This window comes from Trichechus manatus, unplaced genomic scaffold, assembly GCF_000243295.1.
Source record: "Trichechus manatus latirostris isolate Lorelei unplaced genomic scaffold, TriManLat1.0 scaffold00027, whole genome shotgun sequence".
NCBI classification, from domain to species: Eukaryota; Metazoa; Chordata; class Mammalia; order Sirenia; family Trichechidae; genus Trichechus; species Trichechus manatus.
In genome coordinates, this window is record NW_004443963.1 from 9,326,064 (window position 1) to 9,345,068 (window position 19,005).

At 43.5% G+C, this 19,005-nt stretch overlaps 1 protein-coding gene across 1 annotated transcript in view; it reads left to right on the forward strand.

The window, feature by feature from the left end:
* The window catches only part of ABTB3 (ankyrin repeat and BTB domain containing 3), a 397,711-nt gene that overhangs the window by 251,668 nt on the left and 127,038 nt on the right, over positions 1 to 19,005 (forward strand). The window contains exon 3 of the mRNA XM_004373795.3: positions 530 to 734. Within this exon, the coding sequence (XP_004373852.1) occupies positions 530 to 734 (205 nt within the window). The remainder of the gene's footprint in view (positions 1 to 529; positions 735 to 19,005) is intronic.

Below are 19,005 nucleotides of genomic sequence, written 5' to 3' on the forward strand. Positions count from 1 at the left end.
GGTGTGTCAGGCGGTGAAGAAGGTGCTCAGTCAGCAAGAGGCAGGTACAAAGGGCTTCCTGCGCCTTATTAAAAACAATGGTTTCCAGAAGGGCGTAATTGAAATTATCTTAGCAGCCTCTGTACTTGAAAACCAGATGCTGTCGAGTCAGTTTCAACTCATGGTGACCCCGTGTGTGTCAGAGTAGAACTGTGCTCCATAGGGTTTTCACTGGCTGATTTTTCAGAAGTAGATCTCCAGGCCTTTCTTCTGAGGCGCCTCAAACCTCCAGCATTTCAGTTAGCAGCCGAGCACATCAAGTGTTTGCACCACCCAGCCCCCAAAATGTGTTAAGCCCTTCACAGTCATTTGTTCTTGTGAATGACTGAATGCTTTCCTCTCTGCTTAGTATGTGACCTGGAGGTCCCATGGGACCACTTCAGTTGAACAAGGGAATCCTGGGATCAGAATGTCTGCAGAGATCTTCAGGTACATCTTCCCTGCATGTGTCAGCTGCCTGGAGGATCTGAAATCTCTCTTCTCTCCACAGGTGACCTGGTGTCCCGAGCCATGCATCACCTGCAGCCCCTCAATGCCAAGCACCATGGCAATGGCACCCCCCTGCATCACAAGCAGGGGGCGCTGTACTGGGAGCCGGAGGCCCTGTATACCCTTTGCTATTTCATGCACTGCCCACAAATGGAATGGGAAAACCCCAACGTGGAACCTTCCAAAGTCAACCTCCAGGTGGAAAGGTAAGACTTGCCTTGCCTTGGATGGCCAAAGAGAGGAGCTCCCCTCTGGCCAGCACTGCCTTGTGGTTAGTGGGTACTGCCTCCAGGATGGGGAAAGGGTTGGGAAGGGGAGGGATACTGGGGGTAAGAACTGCCAAGTTCCCAGGAACTTGCTGGAGGGGTGCGATGGGAACTTTGTGCCCCGAGGAGTATCTGAGACCAGGATGGGGTCTTTGGAATGGGTTTGTATAGGGCTGGTCCAGTTCAGTAATTTTTCCAGAAGGATAAAAATAGCCTAAGTTTAAAATAAAAATGTACCTCAGTTTTCACTCTCTGTAAAATAGAGATGCTAATCAAATCCTTCATGGGACTGTTTGAAGATTAAATGATTTGAACAGTACCTGGCACTTAGTGAGTGCTCAATAAAAGTTAGCCTTCATTATTGTTGTTGTAGATATTATTGACACATAGCCAAACAACTCCCAATTTGGGCTCAATACAGTTTTCCTTTCTCTGTTACTTGGTTTCAAGTAGTTTTGAAAAGCTCATTGGATGCCCTATTTCTGCTAGGATGGATCGGGGCTTAATTGGGCTTCTTTAGAAAAACCATGTCTCTTGGCTTTCTGTTAGGGGAAGCACATAGGCTAGACAGAGGGTTGGTTGTTTTCTTAGAATCCCAATATAACATCAGTATTTCAATCCAGCCTGGAATTAGATTAATTGGAGGATTACTTGGGTCTCCGACTACCCAGGCCAGATCAGTGGGTATGCTGTGTGCCCATTTTCATACGCAAGCATACCCAAGATAGAAGGGTGGCAAAAGGCCCATGGTCCCTGGGCAAAAAATAATCTCAGTCACACATCAAAAATTGGAAACCATTGACCTCAGCCTGTTATTGAAGCTTGAAGTACCTCTGTGGGGTATCTAGCTCTTCAGTCCCACGTCCATCCCCTCCAGCTGTACAATAGTGATATTTCTCTAACTTATCTCTTGAACTCCGTCTTAAACTCCCATCTCTATGCAGATGACCTTCCTCTTCATCCCCCGGCGGACGCATCTCTAAACTCCAGAATCTTCTCATCTCACTCAGCCTTCTGGTTTCCGCTGCCAAGTCTCACACTCTCAGACTGATTTTCTCATAGCACCTCATTCTTTTCTGCCTAGCATTTACCACAGTTTGTAATTATGTGTGTATTCACGTGGTTGTTTATTTCCTGTAAGCTTCATAAAGGCGGAGCATACATCTGTTTTGGTCACCACACCACACCCAATGCCACGCTCAGTAACTGGCACATAGTGGGAAGTCAACAAATATTTATTGAAGGAAAGAGTGAACAAATCCATTGATCCAACTACCTATGGAACATTTCTATCTGGAGTTCTCACTACCACCTCAAAGCCAAAGCCATCATCTTTCCAGCCAGCCTCTAAGAATGGAATCCCCAGAACCCAGTCGCCCCAGTCAGAAACCTGGGACTCACCCCACACTCCTCCTTCTCTCACTCCCTCCCACATCCAAGACCAATAAAAAAAAAAAAAAAAAAAATTTCCATTGAGTCAATTCAAACTCATAGTGACTCTATAGGACAGAGTAAAACTGCTTCATAGGGTTTCCAACGAGTGGCTGGTGGATTTGAACTGCCATCCTTTTGGTTAGCAGCCGAACACTTAACCACTGATCCACCAGGGCTCCAGTCCAAGGTCAGTAAGCAAGCTTATTGGTGCTACATGTGTGGCATCTCCTCTTTCTCTGCACCTTCCTCTCCAGACCACTGCTACTTCTGGGGTCCAGGACCTTGTCCCCTCTTACTTCAGCTACTGTGGTTGATTCCTCCTTCTTTTTTTATATAATTCACATAACGTAAAATTTACCATTTTAAAGTGTACAGTTCAGTGGTTTTTAGTATATTCACTATGTTGTGCAACCACTTCCACCATTTAATTCCAGAACATTCCCTTCACCCCAAAAAGAAACCCTGTACCTATTAGCAGTCAGCCCCAAATCCTCATCCCCTGTTGTTGTCTTGTGCCTCAAGTTGATTCTGACTGGTGGGGACCCCATATGACAGAGTAGAACTGCTCCATGGAGTTTTCTTGGCTGTGATCTTTATGGAAGCAGATTGCCAGGCCTTGTCTTCTGCAGTGCCACTGGGTAGACTCAAACTGCTAACCTTTTGTTTACCAGCCAAGTGCAAACCATTTGCACCACCCAGGGACTCCCTCATCCACTAGCAACCACCAATCTACTTTTTGTCTCTATGGATTTGCCTATTCTGGACATTTCATATGAACAGGATCATATAATATGTGATCTTTTGTGCCTGACGGTGTCTGACTTGAGTTGATTTCTGTATGGTTTTCCTGACTGTGAGGCTTATACCCTCCAATCATCTCCATTCTCCTCCCAGCCACTAGACTAAAACTTATAAAATAACAAATCTTATGCGGTGACACCCCCCTTGCATGACTTCCAGTACCTATAGGATCGAGTACAAACTCCTTCACTGGCATTCCATGATCTGGCCCCTGCCGGCTTCTCTGACCTCATCCCTCACTGAAAACGACCCCAACACACATACACACGCTCCACCCAACACTAGATGAATTATAAAGGGGTATGTATAGACGCACGTGCACGTGGTTCCATGAACACACGAGGCTGTTTCTAAACTCAGTTTGTCCACTCTTCCCCTCGAGTGTCTGGCAGACTTCGCCTCAGCTCTCAATCCCTCGAGAGCTCCGAGATGAGATGGATCTCGTGTCATTTCATCTGCTTCTTTCTAAACTTCTGCCCAGCTGCTCTGCATTCTCAAGGTCATATATATTGATAACATCCTGAAAGCTTAAATGTTGACTCCAGAGAATGTATGCAGCAAAGTTCACTCTTCAGCCCCAAATAGCACTGATATTGCAGTACCCTATGTAGAGTCACTGGCTAAGAAAAGTCCTGAAGGGTGACACCTTCTTCTTCTTCAAGCTGCTGTCAAGTCTATTCCAACTCATGGCAACCCCATGTGAGTCAGAGTAGAACTGTGCTCCACAGGGTTTTCAATGGCTGTGATCTTTTGGAAGCAGATCACCAAGTATTCCTTCCAAGGTATCTCTGGGTGGACTTGAACCCCCAACCTTTTAGCTAGCAGCCTAGTACATTAAACGTTTGCACCACCCAGGGACTGAAGGATCATGTAGTTCTTTTCAACTTGATCCCAAGTAGAATGGCCCCTGTGAAGAAATGGGGGAAAGAAAAGGACAGTTTGACCTTAGCAAGAGAATGAGAGGGAAAACATTTGCAGCCCTCACAAACACACCCATGTCATGAGCTTTGAGGCATGTGCACCAGAAATTTGCCAGGAAGGAGATGGAAACTCCAAACATTCATGTAGACAGCAGGCTCAGCAGAGCTGTTGGGGCCAAAAAGATAACGAATATTCTCTATGCTATCTGAATAAATATGTCAAAAAAATGTAAGCAAGATAAAGTGTCACCAAACAACGTATATGATTTAGGTTACCTATGTATCTATTACCGCTTTCAAAAGCATGCAGATAGTCTATGTGGATGAAAAGTAAACTAATAAACAGTTACTAAAAAATAAAAAGAAGTTCATCTAGTCCAGCTTCCCTTCTTTACAGATAGTAATACTGAGGCCGGAGAAGATAAATGGCTTACCCAAAGTCACTCAAATAATTGGCATCTCCAGAAGATCAGAATCCTAATCCTTTTGCATTTTCTGTTACCCGGTTTCCATGTCCTCTTCTTGAGTCTATTTCAGGATTCAGAGTGTACTTGGAGTGGCTGTTAGTAAAAGCGGACCATCTAAGGATTCTAAATCTCTGGGACAAGTCTTAAAGAGGTGTGTGCTATAAAGGAGAGTGGAGTAAAGAGAACATGTCCCAGAATTTATTGAAACCATTAATCTCATTCTTTCCATTCCTCCTTGGTAGATATTTTAGGAGTCATGCAAAGTGGAACTTAACATTTTCCAATTTCTGTTCACTTTGGTCCTCTGGAAAGAGTATGGATTTTGGAGACAGACCTTTGGGTTTGGATCCCAGCTCTGCTTCTTCCTAGCTCTGAGACCTTCAACAAGTTATTTTACCTTTGTTGTTGTTGTTGTTAGGTAGGGTCAAGTCGGTTCCGACCCATAGTGACCCTGTGTACAACAGAACAAAACACTGCCTGGTCCTGCGCCAGGATCTCTTCGAACCTTTTTAATTTATTTGTAAAACAAGAGCAAGACCAGCCTCGTGGGGCTTGTGTAAGAAGTGGATTAGATACTATATTGAAGGCATCCAGTGTCATACCTGGCACATGGGAAGCTTACACTTCCCCACCCAAAAAAAATAGTAGCTGATATTATACATCTTTTTTAATCTAAAATGGCATTATTGATGTCCTTACAGAGCCTGTGTATGGTTCTTTCTAGAGGAAACGATTTCTTTCTGTTCCCTGATGGCATAGGCTTTGGTGTTTTACATCTAAAAGGGCTTCAGAGGAGAGAGGGCCTCTAGCTGTTCCCATTCAAGTGTTTACACCAGCTGCCTGCCAAAGCCTCCAAATAAGAAGTTTCCAGTGGGAGTTAGGACTCTAGTTTGGAGTTGTTTCTCTTTCTCTCTCTCCTTTTTTCCCCAAAATCAAACAACCCCTTGACTCTATCTATTTCAGTAAAGTCAAGTAGAGTAATGGTACTAGACTATAAGCTCTTCAAGAACAGGGGCTGAATTGTTTTTATTTTATTTTATTTTTTCTGCACTCATGTCCAGCAGAGAACCTGGGAAATATTTGTTGACTGAAATATGGACTGTTTTATGCCTCAAACCATCTCTTCTTTTCAGAGCAGACTTTCTTGGCTGAAGTATTTGGAAATAGGCATATGTGTTCCATTTTACTGTTTCATGTGGACACAGCTTTAGAGTTGCCACATTTGTCTTGGATAGTTTTATTTTTCATTGTGGGATTTTGAAAAAGCTAAATGCCAGCATGAAATTTCTGTAGTTTAAGTTTTTCTGAAACTTTGGTTACTATTTCTTGAGCTTATGAAACTATTCAGGTACGTCATTTTTTTTAATTTAAAATAAAAGGTAAATTTTGTAAGATTTATGGGTAGACAGTATTTATTTTCCAAACAGTAATGATGAATTTAAGCACCTTAATTAATTCTGATGGTTGTTATTGTTGTTCTGTGCCGTCAAGTCAGCTCTGACTCATAGCAATTATAACTGCCCCATAGGGTTTCCCAGGCTGCAGTCTTTATGGGAGCAGGTAGCTGGGTCTTTTCTCCTGCAGAGCCACTGGTGGGTTCAAACTGCCAAACTTCCTGTTAACCATGGCGCCACAAGGCCTCCTTAAGTTTGATGGTAGGGGCCGTGTGAGACTGTTGTTTTAAAATAGAATCATCTTAAGTCTTGTTAGGTTGTTGTTAGATGCTGTCAAGTCGGTTCCGACTCATAGCAGCCCTATGCACAACGGAGTGAAATAGTGCCCCTATGCTGCTTGTCCTCACAGTTGTTGCTATGCTTGAGCCCATTGTTGCAGCCGCTGTGTCAGTCCATCTGTTTGAGGGTCTTCCTCTTTTTTGCTGACCCTCTACTTTACCAAGTGTGATGTCCTTCTCCAGGGACTGATCCCTGCTGACAATACGTCCAAAGTATGTGAGACGCAGTCTTGCCATCCTTGTTTCCAAGGAGCATTCTGGTTTTACTTGTTCCAAGATAGATTTTTTTGTTCTTTTGGCAGTCCATGGTATATTCAGTATTCTTCACCAACACCACAATTCAAAGGTGTCAATTCTTCTTGGATCTTCCTTATTCATTGCCCAGCTTTCGCATGCATATGAGGTGACTGAAAACACTATGGCTTGGATCAGGTGCACCTTAATCCTCAAGGTGACATCTTTGCTTTTTAACACTTTAAAGAGATCTCTTGGAGCCAATTTGCCCAATGCAATGCATCTTTTGATTTCTTAACTGCTGTTTCCATGGGTGTTGATTGTGGATCAATCCAAGTAAAATGAAATCCTTGACAACTTCAATTTTTTCTCCATTTATCATAATGTTGCTTATTGGTCCAGTTGTGAGGATTTTTGTTTTCTTTATGTTGAGGTGTAATACATACTGAAGGCTGTGGTCTTTGATCTTCATCAATAAGTGCTTCAAGTCCTCTTCACTTTCAGCAAGCAAGGTTGTGCCATCTGCATATGGCAGGTTGTTAATGAGTCTTCCTCCAATCCTGATGCTGTGTCTTCTTCATATAGTCCAGCTTCTCAGATTATTTGCTCAGCATACCGATTGAATAGGTATGGTGAAAGGATACAACCCTGACACACACCTTTCCTTTAAACCATACAGTATCCCTCTGTTCTGTTTGAACAATTGCTTCTTGGTCTATATACAGGTTCCTCATGAGCACAGTTAAGTGTTCTGGAATTCCCATTCTCCACAATGTTATCCATAATTTGTTATGATCCACACAGTCGAATGCCTTTGCATAGTCAATAAAACACAGGTAAACATCTTTCTGGTATTCTCTGCTTTCAGCCAGGATCCTTCTGACATCAGCAATGATATCCCTGGTTCCACTTCCTCTTCTAAATCCAGCTTGAATTTCTGGCAGTTCTCTGTCAATATACTGCTGCAACTGCTTTTGAATGATCTTCAGCAAAATTTTGCTTACATGTGATATTAATGATATTGTTTGATAATTTCCGCATTTGGTTGGATCACCTTTCTTGAGAATAGGCATAAATATAGATCCCTTCCAGTCGGTTGGCCAGGTAACTGTCTTCCAAATTTCTTGGCATAGACAAGTGGGCACTTCCAGTGCTGTATCCATTTGTTGAAACATCTCAATTTATATTCCATCAATTCCTGGAGCCTTGTTTTTCGTCAATGCCTTCAGTGCAGCTTGGACTCCTTCCTTCAGTACCGTCGGTTCCTGATCATATGTTACCTCCTGAAATGATTGAATGTCAACCAGTTCTTTTTGGTATAGTGACTCTGTGTATTCCTTCCATCTTCTTTTGATGCTTCCTGCGTCATTCAATATTTTCCCTATGGAGTCCTTCAGTGTTGCAACTCGAGGCTTGAATTATTTCTTCAGTTCTTTCAGCTTGAGAAATGCTCAGTGTGTTCTTCCCTTTTGGCTTTCTGTCTCCAAGTCTTTGCACATGTCATCATAATACTTTACTTTGTCTTCTCAAGCTGCCCTTTGATATCTTCTGTTCAGCTCTTTTTACTTCATCATTTTTTTCCTTTTGCTTTAGCTACTCTACGTTTAAGAGTAAGTTTCAGAGTCTCTTCTGACATCCATTTAGGTCTTTGCTTTCTCTCCTGTCATTTTAATGACCTCTTGCTTTCTTCATGCATGATATCCTTGGTGTCATTCCACAACTCGTCTGGTCTTTGGTCATTAATGTTCAACGCATCAAATCTATTCTTCAGATGGTCTCAAAATTCAGGTGGGATATGCTCAAGGTCATACTTTGGCTCTCGTGGACTTGTTCTAATGTTCTTCAGTTTCAACTTGAACTTGCATATGAGTAATTGATGGTCTGTTCCACAGTCAGCCCCTGGCCTTGTTCTGACTGTTGATACTGAGTTTTTCCGTCGTCTCTTTCCACAGATGTAGTCAATTTGATTCCTGTGTGTTCCATCTGGTGAGGTCGATGTGTATAGTCGCCATTTATGTTGGTGAAAAAAGGTACTTGCAGTGAAGAAGTCGTTGGTCTTACAAAATTCAATCATGCGATCTCTGGCATCGTTTCTATCACCAAGGCCATATTTTCCAACTACCAATCCTTCTTCGTTTCCAACTTTTGCATTCCAATCACCAGTAATTATCAATGCATCCTGATTGCATGTTCGATCAATTTTAGACTGAAGAAGTTGTTAAAAATCTTCAATTTTTTCATCTTTGGCCTTAGTGATTGGTGCGCAAATTTGAATAATAGTCGTATTTACTGGTCTTCCTTACAGGCATATAGATATTATCCTGTCACTGACAGTGTTGTACTTCAGGATAGATCTTGAAATGTTCTTTTTGACGATAAATGCAGTGCCGTTCCACTTCAAGTTGTCATTCCTGGCATAGTAGACCATTTGATCGTCTGATTCAAAATGACCAATACTAGTCCATTTCAGCTCAGTAATGCCTAGGACATCAATTTTATTCTGTTTCATTTTCGATGATATCCAGTTTTCCTAGATTCATACTTTATACATTCCAGGTTCCAATTATTAATGAATATTTGCAGTTGTTTCTTCTCATTTTGAGTTGTGCCACATCAGCAAATGAAGGTCCTGAAAGCTTGACTCCATCCCCATCATTAAGGTCGACTCTACTTTTGAGGAGGCAGCTCTTCCCCAGTCATATTTTGAGTGCCTTCCAACCTGAGGGGCTCATATTCCGGCACTATATCAGACAAAATTCCACTGCTATTCGTAAGGTTTCTACTGGCTAATTCTTTTCAGAAGTAGACTGCTGGGTCCTTTTTCCTAGTGTGTCTTAGTCTGGAAGCTCAGCTGAAACCTGTCAGCCATGGGTGACCGTGCTGGCATTTGAATACCAGTGGCATAGCTTCCAGCATCACAGCAACATGCAAGTCCCCACGGTATGACATTATTGGAAATATCAGTGATTCCTAGATGTCCTTGCCATGGATTATTTCAGTAATGTGTTACCACAAAATGAAAAAAATAGGATAAATTGGATTATTTTGTTATTTCAGGCAGCTGGTAATGTCTCGGAGGAACAGTGAGCAACCTTGCCCAGAAGACTAGACAATTAATAATAGCTCCACCCTCTCCCAATCTCACTAAAGACAAGCCAGAATTTATATCTAGGCAGTGTCAGCTCATACCCTTCTGTAAGCAGACTATATAAACAGATGTGGCAGACTGTCTAACAGGAGAATCTCAGCTGCAAATAGGAGTCTACAACCAACAGTCAACTATTTGAGGAAGACTAATACTGTGAATAAAACAGTCTTAACAAATGGAAGAATTTACACATGAAGAAACAGAGTTAATAAAACAAACATGACAGAACGTTAGAAGTTAATGGCAACCAAATGCATCTTCCATGACACTCACCCTATCAAAAGGTCACCTCAACACATCAGTTCATAATGCTTTTTCTTCTGGGACACATGTAACAAGTGATATTCGAATTTCAGCATACTCTCATGGGCATACCCAGAATTATGCAAAATTTCCAGCATGATGATAACTCTTCCCTATCCTTTTCCATTAAGGAATGTATATCAGAAGGTAAGTGGAGGTATCCTTGATACAATCAGCACTCTCAGTCAGGATGCTTAGAAAAGTTGAACCTACTGTGACTGGTAAAATAGAAAGAAAATGTCTGAGAGGGCCAGTGGGGGAAAGGGTTAACAAATTTTCTCCTTCTGCATGAGAATTTGACCTTGGGTTAATTCTCTAACTCTGTTCCCCTGGAAACCTGATAAAAATTATAGTGTCAACTATGTTACTAAGCAACATTGCTTAGGGTCAAAATGACCCCAAATTGGTCATTTTTATCCAGCATAGTAGCACAATAAATACTTGATAAAGAGCCACAGCCTTGACTTCCCTGAATGCATTGACTCTTGTAACTGGACGTGTTCCTTGCAGGGACCTTGGAAGCTATTTCTATGGAGTTGTTGTAGGATATTAGGATTTTTAAACCAGGGCAGCTCCCACAACCACCACATTGGTCTCATCTCCTCACACCTGAGTGTCGCTCGGGTGGAAGATAGATCCCAGATATGCTGGGTAACTGCTGCCTAGATGTTGCGAGGACTCCCACTGAAGGCAACACACCTGATGTGCCCTGCTGGGGCAAGTGTGACCTATGATTAAAAAAAAAAACCCACTGCCATTGAGTCCATTCCGACTTATAGCGACCCTATAGGACAGAGTAGAACTGCCCCATCGGATTTCCAAGGAGCAGCTGGTGGAGTCAAACTGCTGACCTTTTGGTTAGCAGCCAGACTCTTTTTTTTTTTTTAAATATTTTATTGTACTTCAGGTGAAGGCCTACAGAACAAATAGTTTCTCATGAAACAGTAGTGTACATGTTGTTTTATGACATTGGTTAACAACCCCACAACATATTAACCCTCTAACTTCTCAACCTTTTTTTTTTTTGGTGAAAATACACATAGCCAAAGATACACCGTTTCAAAAATTTCTACATACACAGTTCAGTGACATTGACTATGCTCTTCCAATTGTGCTGTTATTCTCACTTAAGATGAAGGCTTACAGAACAAAATAGTTTCTCATTTAACAGTTACTACAAATGTTGCCCTATGACAATGGTTAACAATCTCACAACACATCAACAATATCCTTAGTCAACCTTGGGTTCCCTATCACCAGCTTCCTTGTCCCCTTCTGCCTTCTGGCCCTTGTCACTGGACTCCTGTACCTCGTTAGTCTCATTTGGTTTTACGGGGCTGTCCACTCCCAGGCTGAACAGTGAACCTCAGAGGTAACTTCACCACTGAGCTAAAAGGGTGTGTGGGGGCCATACTCTCGAGGTTTCTCCAGTCTCCTTTAGGCCAGTAAATCTGGTCTTTTTTTTGTCAGTTAGAATTATGCTCTACATCCTTCTCCAGCTCTGTCCAGAACCCTCTGTTGTGATCCTGGTCAGAGCGGTCAGTGGTGGTAGCCGGGCACCATCTAGCTGTACTGGACTCAGTCCAGCAGCCGGGCTCTTAACCACTGTGCCATCAGGGCCCCGTGACCTATGATAGATGAGTCTAAATGTTTAGTAGAGTTTAAGAGGACTTCTAAGATCCCTAGGTGGTACAAACCATTTATACTCAACTGCTAACCTAAAGGTTGGCAGTTCAAACCCACCGAGCCAGTGGTAACACAGAAGAAAAAGCCTGGCGATCTGCTTCTATTAAGATTACAGTCAAGAAAACCCTATGAAGCAGTTCTACTCACACGGGGTCACCATTAGTTGAGTTGACTTGATAGCAACCAAGAACAACAACAAGACTTCTGGTGGGCATTAAAGCTGGAGAACCAGGTTTCCAGGCTACACAACCTGGAACAGTGCCCAAGCTGCACCCCAGGACCGCTCCAGCAGAGATCTTACAGTCACCAGTGCTGGTCATAAACACTTGACCTCACACCACTGATGCTGGGCATTGGATACTCCCAGCTGGAATTCTGTCATCATTGCCCCTGAAAGTTGAATGTATTGCCAGCATGGAGTCCATGAAGCACCTATGTATGTCACGCCACTTGCTTCCAAATCAGTGGAGCCTGAGCCACATGTCTGTACCCTAGTTGCTAGGGAGGCTAGGAAAGTGAATTTCTATCTTGTAGAGCCGTGGACTTAACACTTTGGAAAATTCTCAAAACATAGTAATGTCACCAGTGGATCTGGGCAGCGAAAAACTTTAACAAAAGTCCACTACATTTTTAAAAATAATACACAAGTGAATCGTTTGCATGGTCCACTGTATTTGGCCATTATTAGCTACATATCTCACAATTAATTGACTTACATACCACAGTTGAGAGCCAAAATACTGTCCCAACATAGGGATTCCTTGAGCTATCGCCCTTGGAACCTCAATGGCCAGAAGGACGAAAGAGGAAGAACTTTCTGGCATCCGAAGCAGGAACTCAGAATGCCTTTTCCCAGAGGAAGAGTGCTAGCTCCTTGTCATCCTGAGGCAGTGATCACATCTGACACATTTTGTAGTCCCCTCAAATGCCCAGCACAGTGCTCCTGGGTCCTCAGGAAACTCGGTCTATGGATAATGGGAACATGGTGATCTGCTTCTGTTAAGGACCATATACTACCCTTATTTTCTGCAGGGCCATATGTGAGCTTTTGTGGGCTGGCCTGGAATTCCAACTATCATGTGAATGGTTCTATGAAAACATGCATGTTGAATTTTAAAGAAGTGACTGAAAAAGCAAGGTTTAAAAATACAATCCCATTTGTAACTTGAGTGTTGCCTGTAATTTATTTCATCTGGCCAGGGTAAAAACTGAGTGTAGTGTTTTTCAAACTGCAGGTGACAGTCCATTGGTTGTTGTTGCTAGGTGCCATCAAGTCAGTTCTGACTGATAGCAATTCCATGAGACAGAATAGAACTGCCCCATAGGGTTTTCTTGGCTGTAATCTTTATGGAAGAAGATTGCCAGGTCTTTCTCCCGCAGAACCACTGGGTGGGTTCTAACCACCAACCTTTTAAGCCGAGCACTTAACCGGTTGCACCACCAGGTCTCCTTCACAACCCATTAGTGGGTCACTAAATCAGTGTAGCGGGGGTTGGCCAACTACAGCATGTGGGTCAAATCTACCTTAGCACCTGTTTTGGTAAATAAAGTTTTATTAAAACACAGCCACATCCATTTGTTTATGTGTTATTTATGGATGAGAGTCTTCATTTCTACCAAGCTCCCACATGAGGCTAATTCTGCTCGTCAGTGGACCATGCTTTGAATAACAAGATAGTATAGTTTTCTATGTATTTGTTTTACCTTCATTCCCCAGCCTATTCCAATCTCCATTTTTAACTAACTTAAGGCCAATAAGTAACACTTTATAGTGATTTTTGTCTCCCTGGTATTGCTTCCAAAAACAAAAACCAAACCCATTGCCGTCAAGTCAATTCCAACTCACAGCCACCATACAGAAGAGAGTAGAACTGCCCCCATAGGGTTTTCAAGGAGTGGCTGGTAGATTTGAACTGCCAACCTTTTGGTTAGCAGCCGAACCATTAACCACTGTGCCAGCAGGTTTCCGTATTGGTATTGCTTAGCACATAGTAAAACCAAAAACCACTTGCCGTTGAGTCAGTTCTGACTCATGGTGATCTCATGTGTTTCAAAGTAGAATTGCACTCTGTAGGATTTTCAATGGCTGGGATCTTTTGGAAGTAAATTGCCAGGGCTTTCTTTCCAGGCACCTCTGGGTGGACTCGAGCTGCCAACCTTAACCGTTTGAGCCACCTAGGGACTTCGGCACATAGTAGGTGCCCAATAAGTATTTCCCAGGCTCTGGGGGCTGTGTTGAGCCTTGCGGGGCATCTGCCCCCCTAACCTCATGGGATGCTGAATCTGTAATTTACTGGGCTGAATGGATTCCAAAGTTCAGCCAGGGCCAGCCTGCAGAACTGTCAGGCTTTGGAGCGGCAGTCAGGGGAAGCCTCCTAGCATCCGAATGTAATGATCACCCTCAGCCTAACAAGGCTTCTCTAGCTTGGCTCAGGAATGACAAATTAGTGGCAAGCTGTGCAAGGGAAAGGTGAGGCGAGATTTGACAGGTGTCCTCCCTGGGGAGAAGCATCAGGGCAAATTCTAAGCTTCACCAGCTTCCAGGCTGTTAAACATTGCCAGCCCCCAAGGCTTGTCAACCAGCTGCCGCTCAATTGCCACTGGGTTTTTTCCCAGCCAAAGGGGGAGCTATTGCTCCTGACCACAGGTGACAAACTTAGGGGCTCAGGTTTCAGAACAGCACTCTCTCTCCCAACAAGGGGGTTTAGTATGAGCAGATGCATACACTGCTGCACTTGTTCATTTCAACATCTGGTTCTTCTCCGAATCCTGCTACACTGGCTGCCACCGAAGTCTCGTCTGGTCCAACCCCCAAAACCCAAACCCCTTGCTGTCAAGTCGATTCCGACTCATAGCGACCCTTTAGGACAGAGTAGAACTGCCCCCATAGGGTTTCCAAGGCTGTAATCTTTACAGGAGCAGACTGCCACCTCTTTCTCCCACGGAGCAGCTGGTGGGTTTGAACTGCCAACCTTTTAGTTAGCAGCCAAGCGCTTAACCACTGCGCCACTGGGGCTCCTTCAGTCCAACCCCAGCTTCTCTTTATTTTATGGGAAAATGACATGAGGACTAAGAAGCTAGAGCTACACTGTTCGGTACAGTAAATTTAAGTTTTAATGAAATTTAATTCACATTAAATAAAATAGCTAGCCACATTTCAAACACACAATAGATACATGTGAATGTGACTCCTGTATCGGGCAGCACAAATATAGAATATTTTCATCATCACAGAAGCTTCTATTAAAAAAATAGCCCATGAAAATCAGCACTCCCAAAGCAGCAAAGCGAGGAGTAATTGTAGAGACCAGGGACAAGCTCACATGTGAAAGCAGATTCCATGTTTTGATTGTCTTAGAGACAAGTTTCTTAAAGCAACCACTATCATCATCCCTTCAAAATTTACCTAGTATTTTCTATGTGCCAGGCTATGTTCTAAATGTACTGGCTCACTTAACCCTCACATAGGAGCCCTTGTGGTGCAATAGTTAAGTGCTCAGCTGCTAACCAAAATGTTGGCCGTACGAACCTACCCAGCAGCTCCGTGGGAGAAAGACAGCAATTTGCTTCTGTAAAGATTACAACCAAGAAAACCCTATGGGGCAGTTTTACTCTGTCACATGGGGTCACTATGAGTCAGAATTGACTCAATGGCTCCTACCAACAAGAACAACCCTCACAACGATCTGATGAGTGTATTAGCATCATCCTATACTATTGTGATCCCCATCTTCTAGATGAGGAACTTGAAGCTCAGAGAGGTTATGTAGCCTCTCCAGGTTACACAGCGCATCCGTGGTGGAACTGAGATGCAAATGCCGGAAGCTGGGGTCCGGAGCCCAATTTCCAAGCCATGTGCTGTGCCAGGGGGATAGGAAGGACGTAGGGCATAAGGAGGAGGGCCAGGAGTAAACAGGTGGAATACAGGGCATTTTTAGGGCAGTGAAACTATTCTATATGATACTGTAATGGGGGGTACAAGACACTATGCATTTATCAAAACCTATAGGACTGTACAACACAGACTGAACTCTAATGCAAATTATGGTAATAATAGTGTATCAATATTGGTTCATCAATTGTAACAAGCGTACCACACGAATGTAAGATGTTACTGATAGTAGAAACAGTGTGTGGGTCTATGGGACTTTCTTTACTTTCTGCACAATTTTTCTGTAAACCTAGAACTGCTGTAAAAAATAAAGTCTATTAAAAAGATAAATAAATAAGATGAGGCCTTAGGATTCCCTGCTAAGTAAAAAGCCTGAAAACCTGCGACCAGAACATTCTTGCTTTAATATGCTTCCCCTGCCCCCTTCCCATTTCCTTCTCGATTTTTCTCTGGCTTGGGCTTCTGTTTTTTATTCAGTTCATTCTTCGTTCATTCATTTCCATGAACATGTATTGAGTGTCGACTCTAAGCAGAATAATTGTTGTGTGCCATCAAGTGGATTTCAACTCATAGCAACCCTGTAGGACAGAGTAGAAGTGCACCCATAGGGTTTCCTAGAAACAGATCACCAGGTCTTTTCTCCAGCAGAACAGCTAGTGGGTTGGAACTGCTGACCTTTCGGTTAGCAGCCAAGCCCTTAACCACCGAGCCACAAGGGCTCTTTAAGCAGAATAACAGTGATAGTTAATGTTCATTGAATTCTTATATGTGCCAGGCACCATTCTAACTACTTTACGTGAATTAACTTATTTATCCCTCACAATAACCCCATGAGGTAGGGATTATTATTGCCGTCCCCATGGGGAAAGTGAGGCACAGAAAGGATAGATGACTTGCCCAAGGTCACAGGGCTTGGAAGTGGCAACATGGGGATTCCCACCCGGCAGGCTGGCTCCAGAACTCACTCTCTTACCCATTACACTTTACTGCTGTGTGTCAGGCCCTATAGTAGGAGGAGGATCCCAGGGGGCCTCACAGAGCTCCTGCCCTGCGCAGCTCATTAATCATCAAAGAAAGAAAGAAAATGCAAAGTGGCAGCAGAGAAGTACAGATGAACTGCTGGGGGGAACCAGGGAGGCAGGATTTGAGTAGATTTTGAAAGATGGATAAGGTCAAGCATTTGAGTATTGGAGGCTGGGAAGGCATTCTGTGGGGACGAGCTGCTGAAAAAGACTCCCAGGTAAAAAATGTCAAGATATGTTTGGGGAATATAGACCAGCTGAGTCCAACAGGAGTAGAGCCTGGGTTGACCTTAAGCTTGTTCGCAGGGGTGTGGCTGTTTAACTGGTTGCTAAAACAATTAAGTGCTTGGCTACTAACCTAAAGATTGGTGGTTCGAACCCACCCAGCAGCTCCATGGGAGAAAGACCTGGCAATTTGCTCCTGTAAAGATTACAGCCTAGAAAACCCTATGGGGCATTTCTGTTCTGTCACATGGGGTCGCTATGAGTAAATTAACTCAATGGCCCCTAACAACAACAACAACAGAATGCTAAATGCGTCTCTATTGTTGGTAAGGAGCTGCTGCCCCAAGCGGCCCTGCCTCCTAATAGCCTCACCTTCCAATGTCTCCACCCTCCGATATCCCTGTCCTCCAATATCCCTGCCCCCTCAATGTCCCCACCCTCCAGTGTTCCTGCCCCCTTATGTCCCCACCATCCAGCAACTACAGCTCCACATCTGGCCCCACAGGGGGCTTCAGGATCCCCTGTTGGCACCAAGGCTCCAGGAGTTGGATATCAACCAGTAGATAAATATTTAGAGTATCATCTCTGAGTTGAAAGTGTATGGGAGAAGATTATGTCCTACAGGTGTTGTTGGGGCCTTTGTCCTTCAACATCAGGGGTAAGGCTGGAAGTTTGAAGAAGGGAAGAGGCATAAGCAAAATGCAAATGCAAATGATTGCTCATCCTTTAAGACAGCTGCAGCCTCAACTCTGCTATGAACCCCTTGCTGTACCCCTTGACCCCCACCCAGGGCAGGAGAAGGCCTCTTCTGTCCTCCACGAAGTCCTCTGTAAATAATTACAACAGCTCTTGGATGCCAGCATGTGCCGAGCTCTATGATGGGTGCTTTGCCCAGATTACCCTACTAAAACCTCACAACCACCTTTCGAGACACTGCCACTGTGCCTGTTTTACAGATGAAGAGCATGAGACTTAGAGAAGTTCAAGGACTTGCCCAAGGTCACAGAGCCAAGTTAGTAAGTGGCTGAACTGGAGGCTCCATCCCTGCTCTGGCATTGGCTTCCACATCTATCTCCCCTGCTAGACTTTGAGCTCCTTGCAGGCAGAGACTGGGCTGTGATCATCTCTCACTCTCTCCGGCTGCCAGCCAGGGCCTGACAGAGTGGCTGAAAGATACAAAGATTAGTCTAATGCATGGCAACAGGAGGAGGGAGCAGAGAGAGATATGGAGGGGCAAGTTAGAAGGTTCCTGCAAGAGTCCCAAAGAGAGACGATGAGCACGTGGCTTGACTGAACAGCATCCTGTAGGTCTCCAGGGAGACAGGTTGCTAGCTGGTCTCCTTCCTTTGCCTGAATGGTCCCAAACGAAGCCACATTTGGCCTCCCTGGGTTTCCCGCTCTTTCTCGTTTGCCTGGAACAGGCGGTCCCTTGCATGTCTTGTGTCTGTGCATGAATGTTCTGAACATTCAGGAAAAATCCAGAAAAGAACATTAGTGAAAATTAGCTCATGAAGCCACCCAGTGTAAACTGAGGGCTGGCCCAGAATGGTAAGAGGTGGTGGGAGCCCGAATGCCTGGGAGCAGAGAGGCCTACAGAGAGAGAGAGAGAGTCCTCCTGAGCTCAGCCCACCTTCTAACACCTGCCCTGGTGCCAAGTTTCCACTCTTTTTTATCCCTTCAGAAATAATGATATTGGCAGCTGCCAGCACATTGTTGGGTTTCACATGTTGTGGGAAAAAGCCCAGGCAGTCCATCTGGTCATTTGCCCAGTAGGCACAGCATTGGAGCTGATTTTGTGTTCCTTCCTCTAAGTCTGACTTAGCAAACAAAGCCCACAGTTCTCTTAGATGTTTATTGATTTAATCACATTCTCCCCTACCTTCCGTTTTGCTCTCCCCAAGGATTGCATCATTTTACATCAACAAGATGCTGTGAATTTGTAATTTTAATTATCATATTTTTACTGTAAAAATAATATATGCTCATTTGGAAAACAGGAAAGAAAATTAAATTTATCTACCATTCTACTACCCAAAGGCAGCCAGAATTATTTTCTTGTCTACTTTCTTGTCTTTTTTCTAGTAGAAATACTAAAGTATTTAAATAGTTGTACTGGGTATATATAATTTTATATCTTTCTTTTATTTCACTTAATAATTTACCAAAAGCATTTTTCCAAGTACTACTACATAACATTTATAAACATCATTTTTAATGACTGCAAAATATTCCATCATGTGAATGCACCATAATTTGCCTAACAGTTCCCATATTGCTGGCCATTTGGATTGCTTCCAATTTGAGAATTGCTGTTCTTTTAAAACTACACACAGTGGCATGAATAAAA